The sequence below is a fragment of the Triturus cristatus genome, chromosome 9 (genome assembly GCF_964204655.1).
Source record: "Triturus cristatus chromosome 9, aTriCri1.1, whole genome shotgun sequence".
In the NCBI taxonomy this organism is placed as follows: Eukaryota; Metazoa; Chordata; class Amphibia; order Caudata; family Salamandridae; genus Triturus; species Triturus cristatus.
The window spans coordinates 950,545,720-950,572,875 of NC_140592.1; the positions used below are offsets into that span (position 1 = coordinate 950,545,720).

At 44.8% G+C, this 27,156-nt stretch overlaps 1 protein-coding gene across 2 annotated transcripts in view; it reads right to left on the minus strand.

The window, feature by feature from the left end:
* The window catches only part of TTC8 (tetratricopeptide repeat domain 8), a 357,649-nt gene that overhangs the window by 95,394 nt on the left and 235,099 nt on the right, over window positions 1-27,156 (minus strand). For both annotated transcript variants that reach the window (XM_085626573.1, XM_085626572.1), the window contains one exon: window positions 13,980-14,154. In XM_085626573.1, the coding sequence (XP_085482699.1) occupies window positions 13,980-14,154 (175 nt within the window). The remainder of the gene's footprint in view (window positions 1-13,979; window positions 14,155-27,156) is intronic.

Genomic DNA, 27,156 nt, shown 5'->3' on the forward strand with positions numbered 1-27,156 from the left:
CGTGGGTATAAAGAAGGAACCTCTGTAACAAGAACTTTAGATATTCCTGGACGAAACTCCGAAACTGAATCCTGAACCTTCGACGATCTGTTCAACGCCAGATGACTGAAGAATCTCCCTTGGGGTAAAGGAGTTACTCCCCTGCTTGGCAGGCACCAAAGACGCATCTGTCCGGTCTGCATCTCCGAAGCTCCCGCCGGATGCTGAAGACTTTGATACGTCAGAGGTGGATTTCCAGACTTCCCAGAGGCTGAACCGAGTCCCCAGCAAAGCTGAGACCCGTAGCCCTCATGGGTACCGTGTAACCGGAACCCCTGGACACGGTGCACATTTGCTAGTGCAATAGCTTCTCGATGTCCCTCGAGGCTGTGCATTGGGTTACTTATAGCCCAGACCCCGAGCAATGTATCCACCGAAGATTGCTAGCTTACCCACTCCGAGTGACCCGTGGGCCGCCATTTTGTGATTCCTCTCGAGGTCCCTTCGCAATCCCTTGTCCATCGACTTGTGGCTCCCTGAGAAGGGTAACTTTACTTTGATTGGGCTTTCCTGGTTGCTCCAGACATGCCCTGACTCTGGTCCGCACCGAAGCATCTTTCTCCTTTCTGCGTGGGTTGCTGTTGCCGAGGCTTGTTGTGTCCAATCCGGGCACCGACGCTGCAGCACTCGACATCTTTCGTGGGATAGCTCGAATCCAGCTCCTGGTAGTCTTTGATGCCTCCTGGTCCTCGTGGCTGAAGAGTCAAGCTTCACCTCTTTCACTTGAATCACCCGACATCGGTGGGCATTCGTCTATCGTGCCCCTGGTCACTGGCAAGTGACCAAGACTCTGTCCCCTCTGCTTTCAGGTTCGAAGGTGCTCCCTATGGGAAGCCTGGTAGACTGACCAATAGAAACGCTTCTGGAAGTAGGGCTGCCATAGATGAAATATCCTCCCAAGTATTTGGGTATGATCCTGGCTTTACCGGAGGAACGGTTCCTGAGCCTAACGTAGGCAAGGAAATGGAGGGAGTACGAAATTCAGTGAGCTTCTATAAAGATCTGTCTTTATCTCTGATGGGCAAGGTCGCAATCACAAAAATGGTCATTCTACCACACTGGTTATATTTCTTGCAAAATTAATTTTATAGAATTCTGCTGCACGCTGTTAAACAAATAGAGACCCTGCTAACATAACTGTTGTGGGGCAATATACGCAAGTGTATCAGCCTTTTAACACTACAGAGATCGTGGCAGTTGGGGTGGGGGGGGTCGAGGTACCCTGTACTGAATATCACTATATGGCCACGCAACTATAACATGCAGTCCACTGGCTGGATGACCAAGACAATAGGGAACAAGCATTTAAAATGCAATGGTCTCGGCATTGGTAAAGTTAGAGCTATTGGCATTGCTCATGACATTATTTTTGTTTATGTTTTTGTTTTTAAAACATTTAAAGAAACTGTATTGTTATTTACACTGTCAATAGCTTAATCACTCTCAAATGCGAGACCTATTGCATTTGCACCCACACACAGAGCCACCTACACACACACTGATTAAGCTATTGACATTGTAAATAACAATGCCGTTTCTCTACATGTTTTAAAAACAAAAACATAAACAAAAATAATGTCATGTATGGGCCAGGCATTTACAAGTAATCCAAGCTGCAAGGCAGAGTTTCTTAAATAGAGGTTTCTTGTCTAAAATGCTATGCAATCTCTCAGGCTATATTAAAGGACTTATGGAAATTGAAAGCTGGAGTTTAAGATAAGCCTTCAAACTGCCAAGCAAAGGCATTTGGCCCTAGCTTGATGTATGCACCCTGCAGTGCATGTACAAATAGTGTTGTGTCTTTAATTGTTCAGGATGGGGTGTCAAAGCAGATGTGAATACCTCTGCACTGTGCAATCGTGTGCAGAATACAACTGTTCCTGTCCAAGACTGCCGTTGTCGACAAACCACTGATGGAACCAGTGTAATCAGTCTGAAATCAAGTACATGAAAGAAACAATATCCAACTGGTAAACTAGTTCGAGGAATTTCTAGATGACCGAACACCTTTTCAGCAGTCCTGTCAATATAAGCCTGTGCTACAGTTAAGTTTTTTTTAAAAAAAAGATCACGGAATACAAACACGAGTATGACGGCATATCCGCCGAGGCTTTTATAACATCAGGAGTCAGGACACTCAATAGTCATGGTCCAACGCCATCCCACAAAATTATATATATATACATACATATACACACACACACACACACACACACACAATGCTTAAGTAAATCACACAGACAACTCAAAGTTCACATGGCCACAGATTTATTAATAGAAAAATGTAATCACCGTTCGCAGGCGGGTAGTACAAGGGGTAGGTCAAACTTTTATCACTCCATCCGAGTGAAACTCTTAAAAGCAGGTCGTATTTAAGGTTTTTAAAAGTATTTTCAGTCGATCCTTGGGTTAACAACTTGTAGATTCTAGGCTTAGCCCGCTACAGATATCTAGTTCATACCGGCCACTCCCCAACCATCCTTGACCGAGTGTACTGTGTCTCCTTTGCGATATACTCCAGTCTTTCCCCGCTAGCACTACTGTATGGCATCCCAAGCATGGTTTTCATCTTTTGATGGCTCTGCTTTTGCTGTCTATTTCCCACCAAGAAATGTAGTCTCCTATGCCCTTGGTCTCAAGGCTTGCAGTGTTGCAAGTCTACCTTTGTGGGTAGGCGAGGAACATTATTCCCCAGAGTCTGAATGCTGTTATAACCATGCTTCCAAAGTGTTGGCATCCCTTTGCAGATCCCCCAGTTTACTTCAGCATCTTGCTACCTTCTGAGCAAAGTTTAAATGCAGCCAGCTAGATCTACTTCTCCCAATATGTTCATTAGAAGCATGTCACACTGACCCAGTACAGGTCAACCTTGTAATCTGCTAAAAGCCTAAACTTTCAAGACCAGCCCATTTCTAATCAAATTAAAGTCCATTCCTCTGCAGAATTTGCCCATTTCAAAGTTTAATTTCCTCCTAGATTTTTCAACCACATATTGGAAGGTTGCTCCCCACCAATTGAATCGCAGTATAAATTTGGACCACGTTACTCATCAGACCAGGATCGAGGATATTGCAGTCTAGCCTCATCTCATGTCATTAAAGTCTCCCCCTTCGCAGTAAAGGCAGACAATTTCCTCCCTTGTTGTTAATCCAAATGGCATCAGTGAAAGCAAATGAAGAATACTGTCGGGGCTTGAAGCTGGCCAGGTCCCTCAGGGTCTTAGACAAGGTAATAATTAAAAAAGTAAAGTTAACGGGTCCCTTTTGGGGCCTGTATTTATGTCCTTCACTTCACAGGCAAAAACACTGATCGATTTCTTAGTCTTGCATTCCCAGATATTTACATTCTTTTGTGTAGCATATTACTCCTGTATTGTGCATGATTTGAACTGAGTACCCTCCAGGTTTTAATATGGGTGTCACGATTAAGAGCTATGCAGTTGAGGATGCAGGCAGTGCGAGTTTCGAACACTGCCTGTCAAAAAGGTGTTCAAAATACATGGTCATGCAGTTCTCAGCCTCTTTGAAGAATGAACAGGGAAAAGGTCACATATTCATATTATGTGCAAATATGCGTAAGAGTAAAAATAAATAACTTACCTGAACACCACTGCATTGCATTCCTTCTTCTTCTGGGCACAGGCTCCCAGACTGCACTGCGGGGACCCTGAGGCATTAAAGCAGCGTTGTGATTGGCCTAAGCACGGTCAACTTGGACTCCCAGACAGACTGGAAGCCTGTGCCTGCTCTTTCCAGCGCAGCACAGCAGCTGGGACTGGAAAGAGCTTCAGTGCGCATGACGGTTTGTCCAACCTGAGACGGCAGGCCAAACAGCCAAGCGCATGGTAACCAGATTCCTGGGGCGGGTTGGGGGATTAAAATAAAACGGGGTTAATTATTGTTTTATTTTGAGGGTGGTGGCAAGAGGGGGCGGCACTCCTCTGGCCTGAGGGGGTGGGGGCGCTGATGACGAGAGTGATTGACACTCTGAAGACCATTACCCCTTCCACAGACCCCAGTAATGTTTAATTCATTCTCAGTTTCAGAATTCAAACATTTTCAATAATATTTACAGCAAAATCATGGCAGTTACTCATCTTAAACAGCTAACCAACCTCCATTTTTTGGGGGGCATATTTATATTGCGCGAACCCAACCCGAAGGTATTGGAGCGCTTTACATGATCACCGGTTACGTTACACAACGACAATTTATTGTTTTGGGGTAGGCACAGGGAGATTAAGTGATTTGCCCAGAATTAAAGGATATGGAGGCTCGAACCTTGGTTTCCCAGCTCCAAAGTCGGCAGTCTAGCCGTCAGACCACATCCTCTCCCATTAGTAAAACCAGTAGTCCTGGCTGGTTTTAGATGTATGCCAGTCGTAGTGTTATAAATATATATTGAAGTAATACGAGAAATCTCAGAGAGACACCAAAACACCGTCAGGTGGCACACTATGGGAATCAAAGATTTTGTTTACATGTAAATCACACATTTACACATGCCATGCTTCCTTTAAAAGGCGAAGCCAAGACGGGGTCGCTTGTACAGTAAGGTGGACACAGTTTCAGGAAGATAAAGTTGGGGTTAATCGTCACTCTTTAAGGCTAGTGTGCTGTGATTTGCCGAAAAGTGAAGTTCCTCGCCTGTGAGAGACGCGTTGGCAAAAATGCAATTTGAAGATGTCAAAGAATACTGCGATTAACATAACTGCTTACTTCACGATTTCAAAAGGGGGACATGTTTAGTCACAACGAGGTATACGCTTTGAGCTAAGATTGGGGCATATACCGCACTACTCACACAGCTCCACACCCACGTACAGTACTCATTTGGAGAAGGTGCATTCTGGGAGTTGTAGTCCACCCTTGCCATTGTTAATGTAACAGAGTGCCAGAAGGAAAGCAGTAAGCCAGGAGTGTCAGCGCTCCTCACACCTGCCTTCTGAGTCGGGTTAAAGGCGACCATGGCTGGCTGGGTCCAGGGGGGCCCCGGGGCAGTGTGCAGTTTTCCCAAGTGCTGTGGCGGGTTCTGCAGGGCCGGTGCCTCCGTCCATCAGGCCAGCGCGGAGCTCTGCCAGCGCCTTCAGGGCTGCTTCCCACTTGGCTCCTTTCTTCGTGGGTCCGGTGCCCGAGCCCTCCACCGCTTCCACCCGGCAGGACATGGCGTACTCCCGCTCATGGGGCTGCCCCCTCTCCTCGAGCTGCGTGTACTGCGGCAGCCGCCATCCCTTGCTGGTGCACAGAAGCAGTAGACCGCCAACACAGCTTTTACCACAGACCGGAAACGGGCGGCCATCTTGCGTGAGGCTCATGTGACGTTTATTATCAATGTCGGTGGAAGTGAGAGTAGTGTCGTGCTGGACACTTTCTAGTGTACAGAATCAGAGGTACAGGGACCGGAGGTATAGAGCCAAGAGTCCAGGGGGCCTGTTGTGTCGGGTGATTGCCTGGGTGACGGGCCAGCACCGACACTGAGGGGAAAGTGTTACTGGGGCCTAGTCTTTAAAATAAGATACGGGAGGCAGGAGTGTAGGTGTTACTGGGTCTCGCCTGCGTAGCCCAACTGGTCTGGCGCACGTTCACGCGGACCCGTTGTTAGCCGAACATAGGCCATATCACCAGCAAGCAGACGAGACCTCTTGCCACAAGAGGGCACGCTCAAATACGAAACAGATAAAGAGGGCGTCCTCTGCCTGGTGCCGGGCTGCTTACAGCTTTGGAGGCAGTGGCACCACTCTGTTGAGACAACGCGGTCGTGTGAACGCATGACTACGATACAAACAAACTACGTGCAAATAAAAACTGCCATGCTTGAGATTGATATCCATGGCGTCCTGCATTCGCAGCAGATATCTTGTCTCATTTTATACTTAGCTAAAGAAGCGAGACTTCACCGCAGCGAGCCTTACCTGAAGAGTTGCCACCCGTGGAGTAGAGAACAAGCACACCACCGCCTTTCTCCGAGGCGAAGTAGAAATGCCTCGGAGAAAGGCAGCGGCGGTTTCGAATTCGGGGGCGTGTTTTTCTTTACTCTCCTCTTGCCATTGGCTGGAGGAGATAATTAGAAAAGTTGGAAAAAATACGCCCCCGAATCCGAAAAGGACGGGGCCTGTTCGGAGTGACGGACCTCTTCTCCAATGGCTGGCCAGCATTCAAGAGGCCAGCCAATGGAGAACAGGGGAGAAGAGGGGCAGGTTCAAGCCCCTCTTCTCCAAGTCATTATGTCTCGCGAGCGAGACTGCGCAAGCGCAGCCTTCGCTAGCCGAGACCTAAAAAGGGCTCCTGGAGGGGTCTTACAAAGGTGGTTCACTACCAGAGTTATTATTGCAAGGGAAGAGGATCCCTGGGACCACTCCGTACCTTATTAGACACGTGGCGGAGACATGGGAAAACACGGTGAGAAGAGTGGTGAAGCGAGCACCATATGCGCCAGACGCACCTTTGTGGGCGATCCCGGGACTCGCTAAGATCGCGGAGGCAATGTTGGTGCGCAGGTGGAGGGCAGGGGGATGCACGATAATGGATGATCTATACCACAACTGCCAGTTCATTACGTGGGAAAATGCAGAAGTTATGTTTGAATTGGGAGCTGGGCAATTCTTACAATATGCTAATATTTCACAAGTGGCCAGAGAGATTTGGCCATCGTTTCCAGAGGAGCCCTGTTAACGAGAACCCTTCAAGTAATGCTGCAAATGGAACGAGGGCATCACATGATAACACACTTATACAGGGCAATCAGGGAGGACTTGCCAACAAAATCCACTTGCACTACAATAAAAATGGGAGGAAGCGATAGGTGGACAAATCACTGAGAAGGAATGGGAGAAGATACACAAAGGGGTCAAACTGGGCAGCTCCAAAGCACGGTTCAAACTCATCCAATATAATTACATCCATCAGGCTTACCTCACACCGAAGGCCCCCAGCAAAATTTATCCGGAGCAGTCCAGTGACTGCCACATATGTAGGCAAACAGAAGCAGACATCGTTCATGTGGTTTGGGCATGCCCACAGGTGACTAAATTCTGGGAGGAAGTGTTGCAAAAAACAGAAATGGCAGCAGGATGGGAGATCCCGAGAGAGATACGTATAGCGTTATTGGGTCTGCTTCTTTCACCCAAAAAGAAGAAGCTAAGTAGGAAATTCGTTTAACTCTTGCAAAATATGCACTGCGATTAAATGGCGAAGACCAACGACCACAAACTTAGACAGATGGTTAAAAGACATGGTTGAATGGGCTACTGCTGAGCGAGTAAGAATGAAGCTTGTTAGGAAAGAAGAAAGATTGGCAGACGACCTAGTGGCGTGGTCAGGGATGATAAATGACCTACAGTCTAAACCGAACACGAGCTCACAGACTGAGACAATTGACTCACAAACTCATAAAGCATACACAAATAGGTATTATACCAATGACAACATGATATTCCCAAAAATTCCAAGGGAGGTCCGCTTGTTGAGGGAGTTACGTTGATATAAAAGGCATGTTCAAGTATCGGGTCACATAATGTGCTATTTATTTGTTCAACATTTCATGTAGGGCTGAAAGCTTCAATGTTGTAAAGCAGGCTTAAACAGCTGCAGATTACGTGAAATTAACCTACTGCATTCATGTTCGCTACTGCTGATGTAATCTAGTATTGCTATTTTCTGTGAAATGCCAATAAAAAAAAGTCAACAAAAAAATATTAGCCTGGATGGGGCAATCTGGTGTGAGCCACACCAAAACACAAATTTGTACCAATGATAGGCGTAATCAGTTTTAGTTGAGGGACACCTAGCTGCCAAAATTACATAACCACCTATGGAGGAAGGTTAAAGGTGTTCAGCTGTCGCCGCTCAATCTTCAATCATAAAGGTCGAGATTGTGAAGGCACGGTACAGAACCTTTTGACAGAAAGTCTTCCCAGAGGGGCAGCCTGATCAGAGGAAAGATGCTGAAGCCCAGAAGTTCTTGATACCATACTCTCCATTCTCACTCAAAGGCCACTAGGATGGCTTTGGCCCGGTCAACCCTGATCTTCTTCAGAACTCAGGGCAGAAGAGGTATCGCAGGAAGGCATACATGAGTCCTGAGGAACACTCTAGGTGAAACACGTTTCCAAGCAAGAGAAGCTTTAGAAACACCAACGCTGACATTGCAGATTCTCGGCGGTGGCGTAGAGATGGAAACAAGGTTCTCCCCATTCACAGAAGAGACCTTGCGCTACCTCCTGCTGTAACGCTACTTGTGATCTGCTAGGCACTGACAGCGGAGTTTGTCTGACCATGCATTCAATGATCCTGCCATGTGGGTCACCACCAGAAAGACTCTGTGGCGGTCTAACCAATTCAAGAGGCCTAGTGCCTCGTGGGGCAGAACCCAGACCCCACTCTGCCCTGCTTGTTGGAGTAGCACCAGTACCAGCCTCCCCCAAATGGATGGCCTTCATCTACAGGAGGCAGATTTGGAGTCTCTGAAGGAGAATAGATGGTCACATCAAGCCAGAAGCAACACAATCACCACTGACAGTTCTGGGTGGGGTAGGGAGAGGGGTATGCTGCTGACCAGTCACGGCCAGCAACCACCACTGCAGATCTCTTGCATTTTCTTCTGAAATCTGACCAAGGTCGGAGAGGTCCCCTTGATGTTGGGTCCACTGAGACTTCAGAGACCGCATATGCCACCTGGCATGTTTGACCAGCAGGATACAGAAGGCTACAAGTCTCAGTAGCCTCAGCGTAGACCTCACTGAAACTCAAGACAGGGGCTGAAAGATTGGATTCATAGATTGAATGTTCTGGACTCTCCTTACCAGGGGAAAGGTACAAAACCAACCGAATGGCTCTGATGAATGGAAGCATCTGACAAGGAGTGTGACTTCAGGATTTGAAAGTGAAACCCAAAGATTACAGAAGGTTCGCCATAATCTGGAGTTGGTTGATAAGTGCCTAGGGAGAGCCCACCTTGGACAGCCAGTTGTAGAGGTAAAGGAAGACTGGAACCCCGATTTCCAAAGGTGTGCGTTTACCATTATCATCACTTTTGTGAACACCTGAGGGGTGCTGGGGAGACCAAAGAGGAGCACCACAAATTGAAAATGCTCCTTTCTCAACTAGAATCGCAAATAGCACAAATGGGACTACAGGATGGGTTTATGGAAGTAAGTGTCCTGTAGGTCCAATGCCACCATCCAATTTCCAGGGTAAATTTGTACTTCGGGAGGAAGGCATTTAAAGGGCGCAGGTCCAAAATAAGACTAATGTCTCTGGTCTTCTTTGGTAACAGAAAGTAGCAGGAACAACAACCAGAATCTACTTCTGGTGCACCCTCTCAATATCTCCTTCGGCCAAAAGGGCTCGAACTTCCTCCCGTTAAACGGACAGCCGGGCCTCCGTCAGCCCTTCTGGGGATCGTGGAAGGTGTGGCAGAGTGGCACAGAAGGGCAAGGAGTACCTCTTCCAGACTATCTACAGGACTCACGTGTCGGACGTTCTAGTCTGCCAACCCGGTAGGAATCGCTGGATCCTACCTCCAACCGGCTGGCTGTGGTTTGGTAGGTGGGAGTGTTTCGGGCCATGGGCAGAGTGGCTCACTGACCTTTGTGATTACCGGAGCTCCCTGATTTGATGCAGCACCCTAATTCCTTTTCTCAGGTCCTTGTTGGCCTTGGGCTGCTGCCTAATATATTTTGGCCTTCTTCAGTTCCCGTGCTGATTTAAACACAGCTTAACTTTAAAGGCAATTCAATTGCAAGATGCCAGTTCTACACATTAGTGTTTGTGACACCTTATAATTGATAACAGTTGCAGCAATTTCTTTTCCTTTTCTCAGCACCTGATGCCCTTCTGAAATGTGGCCTTATTTGTTCTTCCCTTCCTCCGCAGCTTTTCCTTAAAGACAATTCATTTGCCCAATGCTGGTTTTACATATGGTACAAACAACCATTTCTTGAGCATCATAATTTATCCCAGCGTTTCACATATAAAGGTTTTCTCCTTACACCTCACTCATTGCAGAACTCTACATCCACTTCAATTAGCACCCCACATTACAAGATACAGCCTTCCATTATTGCGTATGCTCAGTTATCAATCCTTATGTCCTGATGACCCGTTGATCCACGAAGGGTTAAAACACTGTCAACAATTATCCGGTTAAAAAGACATCCTTTAAAGACTTTTTGAATATTTAATCATCTTTCAAACCTTTAATCTTTCTCTGTAAAACCTGAAATTGCATTTTGTCTTTCGACTGGTCTTCTCATATTTGCGTTCACCTTTCCGCAGTTTTTTTCACTTTTGAGCACTGTGTGTTCACTTACTACACTGAGCACCTATCTGTAAATATTTTAATTGTATCCTATTTTGTATATACATTAGCAAGATGAAAATATTTCTATACAGATTACTTGTGCCATATCCTGCTACTATACATTAAGTGCATATGGCAATATATTAATTTATATTGCATTAATTTGACGAGTTGGTTTCCAGAATGATAACTATATATACCTTGTTTATTTGATCTTGTGCTCCACTAAGGGCACGCTAAAGGGGATTGGTAGGTGAGACTGCTTGGGACCATGGACTGAGTGGCTCACCAACTGTAACCGTGGGATTCGATGGGCATTACAGCCCAGCCGCAAAACTGCTAAGCACCATGCTGAGCCAGAATTTGGCTGGTGGTATGGGGGTGCATCTGCCGAAATTGTGAAAGGAACGTTAGGGTTTATGCAGCTGATGAGGAGAAGCAGACTAGCCCAGGTAGTGTGTTCTGGCCCTGCTCACTTTGAACTTTGAACTGCTCCAGAGCGGAATCTGCCTAGTCCCTAAATAGGAGAGCCCCATCAAAAGGCAGTTCAATTAGGGACATTTGGACATCACATGAAAAACCAATAGACTGCAGCCAGGCAAGGCGGAAAATGGCTACCCAGGTGGAATAGTTTGTATCCAAACCACAACAAATTGTGAACTTGGCCGCATCACAACTGACCTGTATAACTTGGGACAGAAATGGTCAGAGGTCCCCCGGGACAACTGGGAGGACCTGAGACATTGCATCACAAAAGCATGGGAACAGCGGCCCAGCAGGATATAGCAGTGATATCACAGATATAAGTAGGCTTACTGATGCACATAATATAATGCTGATTGTTCCTTTGTGCAAGCGGAAATTGGTACGCATCAGAGGAAATTACTGATATGTGTGTGTTATTTAAAGAAGATGCATTTTATAAAATCTGGGTGTCATTAAAGTGTGAAATATGGCTGTTACTCCCTGACCATACATATTTTATTCGAAGCAGAGCATTACTGATGTGGGACTTTCCAAAATTGTTCATTTTTCCCCCGCCTGAGCAGCTTAAACAATTTATAAGCACTTCCAGGATTATCAATTGTTTCAAGGTGTCGAGGACAATAGCAGCTTGTAGGTCATCATACCAGTTATCCTCATGGTAAGGTAGACCAGCCTCATCATCTGTTTCATAATCCTAGTCTTAATCTGTGCCAAACAAGGCAGGTAGTGTTTGGGTAGAACGTCAGGTGGTACAGGCTGAGGTTTGATGGCAACCAAACGTGGTCTCAGTCAATGTTGTAGTAGTGGCAGCTTGGACCCACAGAGAACAATGGGCACCTCCTTCTCTGCTGTCGATTGAGTTGGCATTGGCATTCCAAGAACCAGCTTGGGTTGCGGAGCCAGAGATGGAATCTGCATGTGTGCAGAAGAAGTCCAGGGATGGGTTTGGAGGGTCCAACAAGCACAGAGGGCGCACTCACCAGTGGCAACCCAGATGGAGGGCCTTGTGGCACCGTGGGGTCTAAAGGCGCGCCAGGGGAAGTCAGAAGGGATCTGAAGAATCGGAGCATGGCTTTGAGGAATTCTTGAATCTTCCTCGTTCGCAGATGGCCCGGGAAACCAGGGTAGTGCCGGCACAAATTGAGGAATGTGTTCTGCTGTCGACAGTCTTTTGGATCAAGAGGCATGGGACGGTCTGTGCACCCTCTCAGGAGTTTGAGAGTTGCAGGAAGGGGCAGAATCCCATTTCAAATTGTTGTGCTTCTTCTTAAACATACCCCAAGATTTGGAGAGTGAAGAATATCGGCCCCAGAATAGACTCCTGTAGCTCCTAGACTGGAAAAGCAACAGACCTTTGGAAATCGGGGTCTTCCGATGCATGGTGAAGTAGAGCTTTGCCTCACTGTCCCATATGGCCTTTAGGTTAATCAGAGGGCAGTGACTGGAGGCCTTTGAGTCGTAGCTTGACCCCAAGCACCACAGGTAAACCTGGTGAGGATCTATGATACATTTACTTGCGACAGTCCATACGGAGCTGGAAACCGGTTGTCTTGGAGGAGACCTTTCCAATGCACAATAAAAACATTTTGTCCAAAAACTGTCTCAAAGAGTTAGAAGTACCTAAAGATCTGCAACTGGTGTGGAAAGAAAGGAATTGACATCAGCATGCAGGACTGGGGCCTATATAGGCTGCGCATGTTGGTTCCAGAGTGGAACAGCGTCACTGTGGAGCTGCAAGGTGCAACAAGGTCCTTCTCTTATGTTTTTGGACCCCATCTAACACCTGGGAATAATTTTTTTTTTTAAACTGAAATCTGGGGTTAAAAGTCACTATCAAAATACCCACATTCTATTAAAGGGTTAACAGACCTTTTTTGGAAATGCCAGGTACCCATTTTACTAAGCTACTCTTCCAAAATCTGTCCCAATTGAGGCCTCAACTCTAGAGAGGGCCCTCGGGGTCAGCCAACTCTTCTTTAGTCAATTTTCTTAACAAAATTAGACATCTTCTTTAATAACCCCTTTATCACTTTTCACTGTCGTACTTGTTTGAAGAAGAGCTTGATATCCTAATCAATGCTTGTTAATTTTAATGAAGACCCATGTTGGTGAAGAAACCTGTAATTCAGGTTCACAATCGGTAGGTATCTTGCATTGAATTCCTAAGAAACCTGCAAACCTCCCCAAAGGGAACAGTCCGCTTGGATCTGTAGGAAACAAATAAGACTCCTCCTTTTCTTTAGCTGAAAAAGAATGAATAATGCTTAACTGACACTGCCTTGTATTACATGTCTCAAAGAATACAGTCAGCCTTCCAGTCCAATTCTGATGCTTAGGCTGACCCGCATCTCCAGTTTCCTTTATTTCATTTTCCACTTTTGGAAACATGTTTGTTAATTGGAAAAAGATGAATTCTGGATCTTATGGGTTTGAACCATACATCCAAGTCAGGAATTTCTAGATGACAAATAAAAGCCATATATTTGAAAAAATCAGATCTCACCTTTTCAAAGATTTCGAGATCTTAAATACTCGGATATGCAGATATATTAAATACTAGGATATCCTTATTTACCAATGAGGAAAATTAGCACGTAAGCAATTGTGTTTATCGGTACATATCTGTCCCCTGTAGTCTAATACTTCAGCTTTTGCATTACTATGCCTATAGCAATTTCCAAGAGAATCTATTTCTCTCTTCAAATGACTAGGAACTGTAGCTATTGCTTTTCAAGCAATAATCAACATACATAAGCAATGATGGTCTCTTACCAGATGATAAACATACTTAACTTTTTTTCAGAACGGAAATAAACAGTTTTGCCTTTGCCTACTAAAAGTCCACTGATATTCCATGATGTAATACATGTTACCCACAATCATGGAGAATATGAATTATGTACTCATTTATTACTGCATGCTTCACCCACTCTATTCTTGTTCTTCAGAGGGCTGCGGTCAAAGAGGACTGGCAACCGGCTGGGTTAAAACGAATGGTAAGAATTCTCATGGGTGGAAGTAGGGGAATTTATGCACAAGTATCATCTGCTAGCATCATCACCTATTGATTAAATATGGAATCCAAACTTGAATCCTTGCAGTCACATCACTTAACACTTGACAATGCAGCTAGATTTAAGCCTCATTTTTCTTACCACAGCGACAATGCCCAAGTTGTACCAAACATCTGCAGTTTCTTCTTCATTTTCTGACAAGGATAAAGCCCGTTCAAAAGAAGTCAGAGTCAAATCATACTGCTGGGCATAGAAGCAGCATAGGCCAAGATTGTTATAAAGCTGACAGTTATAAACACCCATTTGAAGGAGACGCCTGAAGAATAAATACAGAAACAATTTCTTTAGTTAAGAATTTTATGCTAACTACTAATGTTGATTTTCTTGAATAGATTTAAGACATACTTCCACAAAGACAACGTATCCCATAACAACACTTAAAATGCATACACAAAAGGTTAAGAGGTATGCAACAAAAATTTATATTCAGAAATTAATACTGAATATAAAAAGTAAAAACTGTACTAAACTGAAACTCTCTAATAACGATTTATACAGTAAAAGATCACAAAAAGGGGGGTTATTTAGAACGTTATACAAATTGTAGGCTTTAATATAAAGAGATATAGGGTGGGTATGCTTTGGTTTTTTAAAAACTAAATAGCAGAGTTTTTGGGGAATTTCTAAGACAAAAAAATTAAGAAGGAGCAGTCTTAACTGGCCTATCCCATTTCCTTTCATAATTAAATATGTTACCAACTAGGGCAATCTGTGGGACAGAGAGGGGATCTTCGCAAGGTTGTAGTCTAAATGTATTGCTCAGTACCAATAATATATTATCTGTTTTAAAAACGGTGGAGGTATGGGAGATTTCCAATTTCACATCCAGTCTTTCATTGGTGCTGCGTACTTTACTCTGCTTTTTAGTTTTATTTCAATCTCTAAACATGGTTGAGAGTACATTCTGTAATTCTATATAAATTATACAGTAACCTCCCTTTTTGATACTTTAATGGTATGCACTAGAGTTAAATGATAGAAATAATTTCTTTATGTTCTAGATTGCGGTCTTTATTTTTGATTTAGCATATGGGAGAAAAACAAAGCATAATTATTAATAATCAAATTAACAAATGGAATATCATAATTCAGAACATGTTTCTTATGCACAGAAATATTCATTACGCTGTAATGATTAAGCTTTTAAAACATGGGGCAAGTACATGTCCAGAATTTCACAGATTATGTGAAACATATTGAAAACAAGGCCAACTGCACTAAAGCTGGGTAAAGAGGAGTTCAAACGACTATGGTTGATGTTGCTGTAACCAAAATATACATGCCTAAACACTGGCAATTCCAACAAGTTTGACTTTTTTTGTGTAAAGTTTTAGTGCAATGACTATGATGTTATGTTTAGTGTTAAGCAGCTGTATGATGTAGCCACTTAAACTTATTCCCTGGCCTCCTCCCCTTCTATACACTATACCTTCAGGTCTATCTTGAATTTCCCTCTGATGACTTGTTATATATATTTAGAAACCCAGACAAAAAAGTACTGAAGGCAGCAAAAGGCTACCTCTCCCACATCCTCTGCTCATTAACCCTTAACATTAGTCTACATGTCTCTTTTTATTCTCATATTATCATTACACAATAAAAACAGAAATACTTAAATATTTAAAGCAGAGTTCTCCATGCCAATTCAATTTGTTTTAATAAAAATAACTGTTTACCATTGTGCTACCAAAACACAGACTGCTCAAATATTGAATTATTTTGTGCAATTCACAATCAAATATACAAAAAGTTTTAAAATTTTCAATGTTGCTACCTTATTTGTATATGCTTTTTATGTGCAAAATCTGTTTTATTGAGTTCATACTTTAGTACACCATAACACGTATATATATATGCCATCATTGTTAGGTGTTGCAGATGTTGTATTAGGTACTGCACATGCGCGTTCATGCATTCTGTTTGTATTCGTAGGGCAGTATAAAATGCCATAGAAACAAGACTCGTAAGTACATTTTCGATTGGTCTCCAATAGGCGGGGAAGAGAAGGGGGAGGGAGAGAGGAAAGACATGTCCAATATAGCATAGCATACATTCTTGAACATCCCCCTATACATATACACTGTTACATACCCGCCCCTGGATACTCTGAAGCGTGCGGACTTACAGTTTAAGCGTTTATACTGGCGCCCACATACGGTTGGGTAACAAGATTAGATTCACAGGAGAGCAAAAAAGAAGAGTAAAACTTTGCATACATTAACTGTTGAAAGAAAGAAGTCACAAAGCGTGTGTAAGAAACCGATCAGTTCTTATCCTCCCCGCCAGTTCCATGCGCAATGTTACATATTGCTTGGTTTGTTAGTGGCTGCCAGCCGCTGTCCCACCCCTAGAACGTGTATTGGTATCTTGGTACAGTCAGCAGATATCTATCCAGAAGGAGGTGACATGGTTTACCTGCCATCCCAACATGTGTGTGTATTAGCTACCCGTGGCCTGCACCTCCGAGGGGTCCCCAGGTGGCGTGTCCACACTACGTTGCAAGGCCGTATAGAGAGCGTCCCAGTATGTGGCGATAGGGAGCTTACGCAGTACCAGGGTCTCTTCGCGTTTGATGGCGAGACTTTCTGCCTTGGGCCACGCAAGCATGGAATGCTGCCAAGGCCGAATATGAGGGGGGTCTGACGCTTTCCACCGCTTACTAATCAACCTCTTGGCCACTATCATTTCCAGGTCAAGAAACCTGGACGTGACCTTCGTGCTGGGTGTTCTGCGGAATTTGTATAACAAATAGGTTGTCCAATTGAAAGGCAACTGCCTACCGTACAAGTGTGCAGAAGCAAAGCCATGCCACTCCAGTATGCACCTGCCCGGGCGCAGCTCCAGAGCATATGCACCAACTCAGCCCCAGTTGTAGCGCACCTCGGGCATGTGGCATCTTCACGAGTAAAGTACTGTTAATTTTCGCAGGCGTGAGGTATGCCCTGTGAACTATGTATAGTTCAATCTGGCGAAAGCGCATATTCCTGGGTATGCATGTCGGGCTCTCGAGCACCTGGGCCCACTCCTTGTCGGTGAACAGGTGACCTAGGTCCAGTTCCCACTTGTGACGAAGTGTGTCAAGGCTGAGCGTTGTGTGAGTCCTGAGTGAGGCTGCAAACCAGTGTATTAGGTGTCTACCCTGTCCCATGACGTGTAAGTACTGCATGGTAAGATGCGTCCGCGACTCATTGGTGACATCTCCCCATGCTGCTGTGAATGTGGCCACAGTGAGCGGTGAGCGAGAAATTGTCCCAGCGGTAGTCCTTTCTCTTCTACGAGTGTCGTGCATGGGGTGAGCGACCCCTCACGGTATAAGTCTCCAAGGTTCTGGACACCCTGTTCTTGCCAGCCCCTGACTGCAGGAGCTGTAAGCACCGTTTGTCCGTTAGGTATTATTTCTAAAGTTATTGCCGGTGCATACGGGATCACGGTACGCGTTATATGGAGGATCCTGCGGAAACATTTATGGGCACCAGCGAGTAATAGAGATTCTGGTGGTCTTAGAAGCGCGCCTGGGTGAAAAAGCACTACTATTCACTCCAGGAGGTAGGGTGGTTGCGCAGTCGCAGTGTCTGCACAGTGACGACCTGACAGCCACCGCGCTATCCACTGCAGTTGAGAGGCCAAGTAGTAATGCTCAAGGCAGGGGGCCGCCAGTCCACCTTGGTCAATCGGCAGGTACAGCTTTTTCAGCGCCAACCTATGTCTGGCGCTGCCCCAGATGAAGTCCCTGATCTACTTCTCTAAGGTGGTGAAGAAGGAAGCCAGCACATATAGGGGTAGATTTGTGAAATAGTATAGGAGCCGCGGAAGGATCACCATTTTAGTGAGTGCTACCCTACCCGTCACAGCCAGTGGCAGCGTGCTCCAGAAATGCTTCTGCGATTTGATGGCAGGTTCCCATCAAAAAGGTCATCTGACTGGGGGTACTCATTTGTATATACTTTATTAATTTTATATGATTCATTTTCATTTTATTTAAATTTTGTAATACATTTGCAGCCCCCGATTAGGCCTACCGGACCCCTAGAGGTCCTCAGACCACAGGTTAAGGACCACTGGTCTAGAGAATATCACAGATTACTTTCTACACTTTTCTGGTAATGGTACCTATACTTTTCTTAACTGTGTCAGTAAGAACAATGCATGTACAACCAAAATCAAATGGTTTAAATGCCGGTGCACCGACAAGCTCAACCCCACAAATTCATTGTCATACCATTCACTACATAAAATATCCTGTCTCTTCAAGAGTGCATACAAATGTGTTGAACCGGATACTCGTCAGGTAGCATTTCCCTAGACTTTTTGCTTTTTCCTACTGGGTCCTGGGTTTCCTCTGGGCTGTAAATACGCGTGAAGGTGCCCGTGCCCTACCTATATGTGTGGGAGGGCGCTGATTCAAAGTACTAAAACATGGGCTGATCTGTCATTGCAGACAGGTGGGTACACAATGGCATCTACTGTGAGTAAACCTATGAGCAGATTGCGATTGTAGGCCGCTGCAAATGCGCACCCACACCTATGGTGTCTGTGACTGTGTGTGCCTCCTGCCAACGCAGGCTTGTGCGTGCACATAGACACACGCATTAGTTATACTTGTGTCCAGTTTGCTGTGCAGTTTCGGGCAGGCACACTTGCACCCCTGGTGCTGGGAACAATGTGACCCACCTGCCATCGCAGGTTGGTTTAAGAACTAGCGCATGTGCGTCCAGGAAGAGAGGAATGCCTATGAGTGTTTTCATTACCTAGGAGGCCTGCTCTTCCCGTAGGTTGACATGGGGAAGCGGTTGACATTACTTTGGACTTTAATAGTGGATTCCATTAGAGAAGCCTCATGATGTTTCATTTCAATGGATTCGTAAAGCCAAACCCTTTCCATTGGTTAAGGGGGTTTTGGCATAACTTGCCTAGAAATGCCACATATAGAATATGGACATGTTTATGCTTTAAGGGTCTCGGGGACCGTGGTGCTTGGCTCCAGTGGATGCCAGAGGTTGGAGGGAGCACATCTGTGCATTCCCCAATTGACAGCCATAAACTATGGGCATCCCATGGGAACGGCAGACCTCTGCCATTTGAAGGTCGAATGGGAGAGATTGAAGATAGAGCTTTTGACACTTAGGGCCAGATGTACGACCGGTTTTGGCATGCTCAAACAGGTTTTCCACCTGTTTGCGCATGCAAAAACCTACAGGGCCATGTATAAACCCTATTTGCGACTCGCTAAATAGGATTTGCGACTCACTATTAGGAAGGGGCGTTCCCTTTCGAATGGCGACCCCAAATGCCATGTATGACTGTTTTACTACGACAATTGGGGTCGCAAAACAGTCGCAGTTTACCACCCTTCACAGAAGGGTGGTAAACCACTCACCAACAGGAAGGGGTCCCCAGGGGACCCCCTTCCCCTTTGTGACTGGCTCTAAAAATATTTTTTAAGGGCAGGCAGTGGTCCCAGGGACCACTACCTGCCCTTCTAAAATGAAACAAAAACGTTTCATTTTTCTTTTTTTAAATGCATCCCGTTTTCGTTTAAGGAAAACGGGCTGTATTTAAAAAAAACTGCTTTATTTAAAAGTAGTCTCAGACATGGGACAATATAACTACAGGTGCCATCCTTCAGCAAGGAGGTTGAGATACGCTCGTGGGGATGTGGGACCGGAGTACCCGGACTACGTGGTGCACATTGTCAGAGGTCTCTGTGGTGCATATGGAGGATTACTGTCCCAACAGAGATTTGCCAAGTCTGCTCTCCAAGGGCCCGTCTGCGGGCCTCCTTTTTCCCCAGAGATCTCAGGGACATCAAAGATTTCCCGCAAGTGACCTACACCATCTACCTGTGACATCTGGAGAGTGGGGCACCATATCAAGTGCCCACCTCGGCTACCGAATCCCAACTGGTAGTGTGGTGTAAGCGTGGAGACTTGTCTCGAGATCGGATTGTCTAGTGCAGAGCCCAGAAATCACGCCTGCAACTGAGACGTGCGATTCCTTTAGTGAGGAGACTCCAACACTCAAAAGCATCTAAAGTTGGTGAGCGAATTAGCAGGTTGCGGGACCCCGCATGGCCCGTTTGGTCAGTCGTGCTGCATCTTTCTCTTGTGACACACCGACTGCTTCCTCACTGCGTGCGGTGTTAGATTATCAGGTTGCGACCCTCGGAGGTGAGGGTGTACCTGTTGTAGGGCCTCATTCTACCTCATGTGGCAGTGTTGAACTTGCGCCTGTGTGTGGTGTGTTGCCACCTGTATCATTGTGCATCGGATGTTGTGCCTCATTTCCAGGGAGGTGTGGAATTTTCAACTTATCGTGTTTGAAATTTGAAGTGCCTGGTGCGATCCATACCTACGCACACCAAACGCTGTGCCCGGATTGCCTGGGCACAACTCAGATCATCGTGTACCGATCGAAGTGCCTCACTCTATCGAGAGGCTCCCCCTGTGTTACTCTCCAATCAGCGTTCATTCCCCTTGTTGACCCTCATTGCTGTGGACCAACTGCTCTCTCCACACCTGGCCCCTCTCAAAGACAGCTTGGTGCCAACTAGTAGCGAGAGAGATTGACTGGGTTGCTGGAACGCTTCCAAGACAGTTCGAAGGCGGGTCAAGAGACTGTGTGACTCCTTTGTGTTTTGAGACCTGTAGGTAACATTCTGGAGTGGCTGCTAACCTCTCCCTTCTTTACGTCTACCTCCTAATTAAAACAGAATCATATTCCCACCTGCTTCCCGAAGACCCAGACCAACTTTAACTTTGGACCCGTGCAGCCTAGTGGCCGGCAAGTGGGGTTGGTTATTTTCCATCCGGGGATATAGAACAATCAGGGTGAACTAGAAGGCTGAGGGAGGCCGGGGTCACGGAGTCTGCAGAGGGTGAACCATCAACCGTCTGGGTGCCAGTGGCACCGCATTAGGGTGCTGAGTGAGTATGTGTGTGTGTGTGTGTAAGTACATGCCGTACGGACTGCCTGTTACCGGCCGCACCTCATAGTAGTGCGGAGTGGGAGTGTGTGCGTGATCATGTGCGGACTGCCTGTGACTTACGACACTGCACGGCACCTGCTTTAAGCATTGACTGTTGCCACAAACACAATGTCCCTTAACACTGGGTTTTTCCGTGCTGGCTCTGGCCCACGGTGCCAGTAAACGGTATTCTGTTTTCAGGTATGTACATAATCTTGATGTTGTGCCTCGCATAAGGGTGCGCTCTCTCTCAATAGGGGGGGGGGGGGTTAGGGGGTGGGAGGATATAACTTTTTTAAATTCATCCTGTGTGAAATTTCTTTTGCGACGCTCCGTGTATTTATTGCGAGTGGCTGCTGTGCCTTTGCTTTACACACTGCCTCTGTAGTAAGCCTGACTGCTCTGTGCCAAGCTACCGAAGCAAGTGTAATCAGCTGCCCTCGACGGGAGTGGTAGTTCCGCCAGGCTGCAGGCATCCCTTCAGCCAACCAGACTCTGCCGGTTCCAACAACATGGTTATAAATTTTGAATGATAAATACTAGGCCCAAGAAGGACTCCCTCACTATAGATACAATGAGGCATGCTTCTATTCTTCCATTTCACTCTGTCAGAAGAGTAGAACAGGATCCAAGCATGCCTGTGCTGCTGTCTCTGCAAAGCTTATCAAAGTAAGTATCTGGCATGGGTTGCCTGAAGTTATCTTAAGGAAATGTTACGGCTTACGACTGCAAAGGCTTAAGTGGAGATCAGTGACAAGATCTCTCTTCACAGTAAGTTCAGATCCATTCACCCCTGGACCATAGGCATAACTGCCATGTGGAATTCTGCACAGTGCTGTTCAGCTGGGAATTTTCTAAGTGAAAATCAAGAAGGTATTTTCCTCTAGATACATGTTTCTCTTCCTCAGAACACGGGGTTCACAGAAGCAGCATGTTGTCGGGGCTCTAAGGATACAATCAACGAGTGAGTAAAGAAAATGTTTATAGTACAATGCAAATGTGAAACTGCCCCCCACTGAGGAGAGTAGAACCTCCTAATTTACCAGTGTGGGCACAGATTCCACGATGCTATCGAACTCCTAAAAATTCTAATCTACAATTTATACTACACATATCCAATATTGAGATATATAAAACAGCAATAGGTTACTGTCAATTATTATTCAAGCTTTATTTAAAATTGTAAATATGTGTAATGGCACAAAGAAGACGTTACATAGTGTAGACGACTGATGTTCACCAGTGCCAATCTTTCACTGGTAGTTAATGATGCATGTATGAAAGTATATACATCTTTACATCCAACTGAGGCTGCAGGAAAACTTTACTTATGGCCAACACATTACTATAAACAAGAGAATTTCTGGTACAAGGTCGGCTGACCCCCTGAATTCTGTTCATACGCTTGTTTTTCCCACATTTTCAGCTAAGTAGCAGCAGATAGGTTCCCATATGTTTCTGGGATATGTCGTTTGCAGCAGAAGTGTTGAATATGTGTCTGAAAGATCATGACAATAAATCAGACCTCCCAACGACATTTTGATAGTCAGTACCAGACATCTTCCCCATCTCAGTGCCACTGGTCTCTTGGTCAGTGCTAAATTTAATCCGTAAACTTGCCGGTAGAGGCTAGTAGTTCTTTGACGGTTCTGAGCACTGCTATCAGTGGTGAAGGAGTGATCTCTCCTCTTACCATTTCAGGCAATGCTTTAAAAACACTCATCTAATGCACCAGGAGGATGGGGCATATCCTTTTTAAATGCATTAACTTTTCTGTCAAATTACATCTCATGCAGCTCTCACCTATATCATAACCAAAGACTGCTACTTCACAGGTGGATAAATAGAACCAACGTAACTATTTATAAAGACTGCTCATCCTTAATGAGAGTCCCTAGATCAATATCCCAGCTATATCTGTCCAATCATCCACTTACCACCGTTTCGATATGCAGCGGTCTGCTGTATCCAGTCGGGCCACCTGTTTATCCAGTCTCTTCTCTCCGACATGTGGCCCCTTCTGATAGAAAGAATGTCAATTTTCCAATCAATAGTTTGCAGATTTTTCTGCATATCTAAGAGTAGTGCTTTCTCGTCAGCCTCTCTATGTTCTTGCAGATGTCCTGGATCCCCTGTATGCAGATATTCTTACTTCTAAGTGCTTCCTGCTTCTAAATACTCATTCCTTGCTCATATAATCTGAAGACCTTCTCCATTTTTAAATGCTTCTCACTGTGTGCCATTGTATCATCCTCACTTTTCGATACGCAGCTTTCTGCTTTTTCAAGTTGGGCCACCTGTTTATCAAGTCTCTTCGACATGTGGCCCATTCTGATAGACAGGATGTCTACTCTCCAATCAATAGTACAAGGATTCTTCTTCACATCTAGCTCTATGGGCTCAAAAGAAGGGGCTAAAAGCAATGCAAATAATGGACACCCCTGTTGTGGCTCTCTTGTGATAAAGTAGAGGACAATTAATTATTAATCTTTAGCTGGCAGTGAGTATAGTAGTTTTTATTGTTATCCTCCCTAGGCTTCAGTTCTCAAGCACTCTGAGCAGGAACTTTCATTCCAGGGAATGAAATGTTTTTTCCATTACTAGAAATATGGCCACGCACCGAACTCTGTGATTTATTTAGCACATTAAAACAATAAAGGTGCATATATTAATTGCAGCTGACCATGCTGGAATGAATCTCACCTGATATGGTAACTTTAAGCTATTCATGTAAGGGAGAAGTCTTGCTGCTATAACTCTTGCTACAATGTTTGTGTCCATATTAAATTAAGACAGAGGCCTGTATGACGTACACCTAGTTGCAGATTTAAACATTTTCAGAACGGTAACAATGACTGCGGCTAACAAAGTGGAGGGCAGCACCCCTCTTACCCTTGTCTCCTCAAACATATGAAGCAAATGTGGAGCTAAAAAATGTGCAAATTCTTTATAAAATTAATCTGTTAAATCAACATGGCCCAGTGATATCCCATTAGACATGGCTTTAATAGAATTACAAATATCAGGTTCCATAATGGGGTTGGACAGACCTATATATATTCAATAGCCACACCACTGTAATCTCTTTTAAGAGTGCAGTTATCTTGGCCTTACTACTTTCACTTCTGGCAGAGCAAATCCTGCTACAGCAGTTAGCAAACGTTTTTGGAATAGGTTTGGTATCCATTTTCTGCAACTATTTCAACTATAACTCTGGCTCACTACTGAGGCCTAAACTGTGGGTCTCATGTGCTGCCCTGCCAATCCCCCTCTAAGATAAGATGTCTTCATTCATAAACTTGACTTCACAATTCAGTTTCATTGAATTCTACCTTTGTAGGTTCTATACCCTGCAGTGTCTCTTGTTTGTGCATTTTTCCAATTTCTCATTCTATCTTGTTTAACGGGTCCCAAATTGAACGAAGTACTCCAGATTGCTTGGAACTGCATAGTGTACTATAATCCAGGCACCGAGCATTCAGACAAAATACTGTTTAATAGCCAAGAGTATCTCACTGGAAAAAACGTGTCTAAAATGGTCTAAGACCAAATCCGCCATTATCCTTTATATGTTCCACTTGTATGAAACTGTATCTCGTGCATCGCCATATCAGAAAACGTACAAGGCAATACACTCTTCTCACATGTCTATGTACAAACATCCCAAATCACAGCCAGTAGTTAAGACAAGGCATCATGGACTGTAGAATGGGTATTCTTGTCTTTGGGGTGTCTCAGTATCCATACACCCAGCAATTATTTTGGATCTCAATGAGACCTTTGATGTCAATGAGGCCCATCAACGATATTGTGGTTGTTCTACATTTCAGAAGATCCAATTCTGGTTAACATTCCCAACACATATTGTTTTCTTCAGTCTAGTACACACACATGTATCAGATACTTTATAAAAAACAATCAGCGTCATTTAGATTAACCCCTTCAGCGCGGCGTGGATTTCCGCACCACGCTGAAGGTTCCGTGCGCGGGCGGGGCCATGACGGAGCGGTTCCGTCATGCGCACAGCGCAACCGACGTGCATGACGGAACCGCTCCGTCATGCGCGTCGAAGGGGTTAAGTCTGCGTGTATTAATAAATGTAATGTGTGTGTCTTCTAATGTAACAGGCAATATTTACAAGCAGTCCTGCCCATCCAATAGTGTGTATAAATGGTAAAATGTTATTCTTCAGTGCATCAGTATTGCAGTAGTTTTAGTTTATTAAATTAGCACAGTTAATTAAAACCATTGCAATAAAATATCATCGCAGCACTGTAACCACATTGAAAAACAAAGCGAAGCAGACCATCAAATTTCAATTCATACACATATTACTGGTGAGGCAGTCTAGTAGTTACTGTTGTAATTACGTGACAAGCTTCTAAAACCAAGGATAAAATGCTTTAGTGCAGAGACACTAGGGCAAAGTGCTGAAATAGTCTGTGATAAGTTTTTGGGGAGGAGGAGCTGGTAGGGCAGGGGCAGGAGGGGGAGAAAGCAGATTGTCCAAGAGTCTCACATATTTCCCAGACCTTGCAAGCACATGAATATCTGGGGAAGTAAAGCAGAGAGCAGATGCCTCCCAACATGTACTGATGCCCCTTTTTAGATATAAGGGTTTTAAGACAAGTCTTCTGGGAGCGTCAAGGGCGGGACAACAACACAGAAGATGCAGCCATGATTCAGACCTGTAATTACACAGTCTGCAACCCCCTCCTCATTGGTTGGAGCCCATCGGTTGAAAGCAGTGGAGCGCAGAACTAGGAGATGCATAAACATTATGTTTTTGCAGGCCACTGCTTTCAGACTATCAAGGAAGTAAGGTTGAGGTACCCCAAGAAGGTATGAGTCATTCAAGGGCAGCAGGATAGTTGACGTTTTTAGGACCCGAATGTCCATCTGATAGGAAATTTGTCTAACCTACTTGTTGATAATCCTTTTCCAGGCTGTGTATGGAATAGAGTCTGCAGTTAGTGATGTTTCGTCAATATGTAGCGTTCTTATGGCTTTTACAATTTGACGGTGCCATGGATTCCCGGGGCTGGCTAGGGTTTCTTTTAACCGGGCTTTAAGCGTGTTATCTTCAGCTTTCAGTGCCCTTATGTAATACTTCAGGGTATCAGCCAGTATTGCAGTACCCTGTGACTATGTGTTATAGGTTGCAAAGTATTAATCTGACTTTCACTGAATGGCAAATATCTTGTCTAGACCTGGGGCACAATGAGTCTCTTTTACCAAAAATCGACTCCAACATCAGGTCTATTGAAGAGGCAGCAATGTTTCTAGCATTCCTGTCATTATTTAGAGATATAGAAGGCATCTTGTTGAGTTATTCAAAGACTCAGAGCTAGGCAAACTAGAAAGCTCTGCACCTCCTGCGCTACCAATGGTGCAGAACAGAGTATGTCTCTGCCTGCATATGTCTAATCACATCTTAACAATTATCTTTCCCATGTTAGAAAAATTCAATGTGCAGTCCAATCCCCACCCACACTGAGATCCCCAACTATTAATGAGTATGCCCAACTCCACCAGCAACGTGAAAAAGGCACAAATGTTTGCAAAACTCACTTCAGGGCAGTAGAGCCAGCCTCCTCTGCTCTTTACTTTCACATCGGCTTGACCCGGTGCAGTCACTCAACCACAAATTACTCTCAGATCCCCAAAAATATAGTTGCAATGTTCAATTAACAATCCCACAATAATTTGCTAGGGACATATTTAGACCCATCAATTGAGGTTGAAAAAGTATACTTGCCTTAAACACAGCTGGGCGTGTATCAACTTAGTGGCACATTTCTAAACACTCATTGCTTACAGTATTTGCCCATTTAGCCCCTTTAAGTATTGCACAAGTCACCAGATACACATTCAAACAGTAAACACAGCATGGAAAACATATGTGCTTCAGGATTATCCGCAGTTACTAACCAAAGAACAGCAGGAAAGCATTTGGAAATACCGGTTATCTATTTGGCAGATCAATCAAAGTTATGTATTTGCAACATTTGGCCCATCATCCAATTCTAGCCTCCCCTCGATCAAACGAAGATTTCCGCCAAGTCTCCCATTTTCAGGGTTGAGCTGGTATTCTTCTTTGATCGCAGGAAGGTCTTTGAGGATTTAGGATAATTGTGTACATTACCATCACAGATAATTTTTAGTTCTGACGGATACAGCATGGCATACTCTCGCTACTGTAGTTTCTTCTTCACTGGGATGAATATGGATCTGGCTTCCTCAACTGCTGATGTGAAGTCAAGGAAGAATGAAAAGGTCATGTTTTTATACATC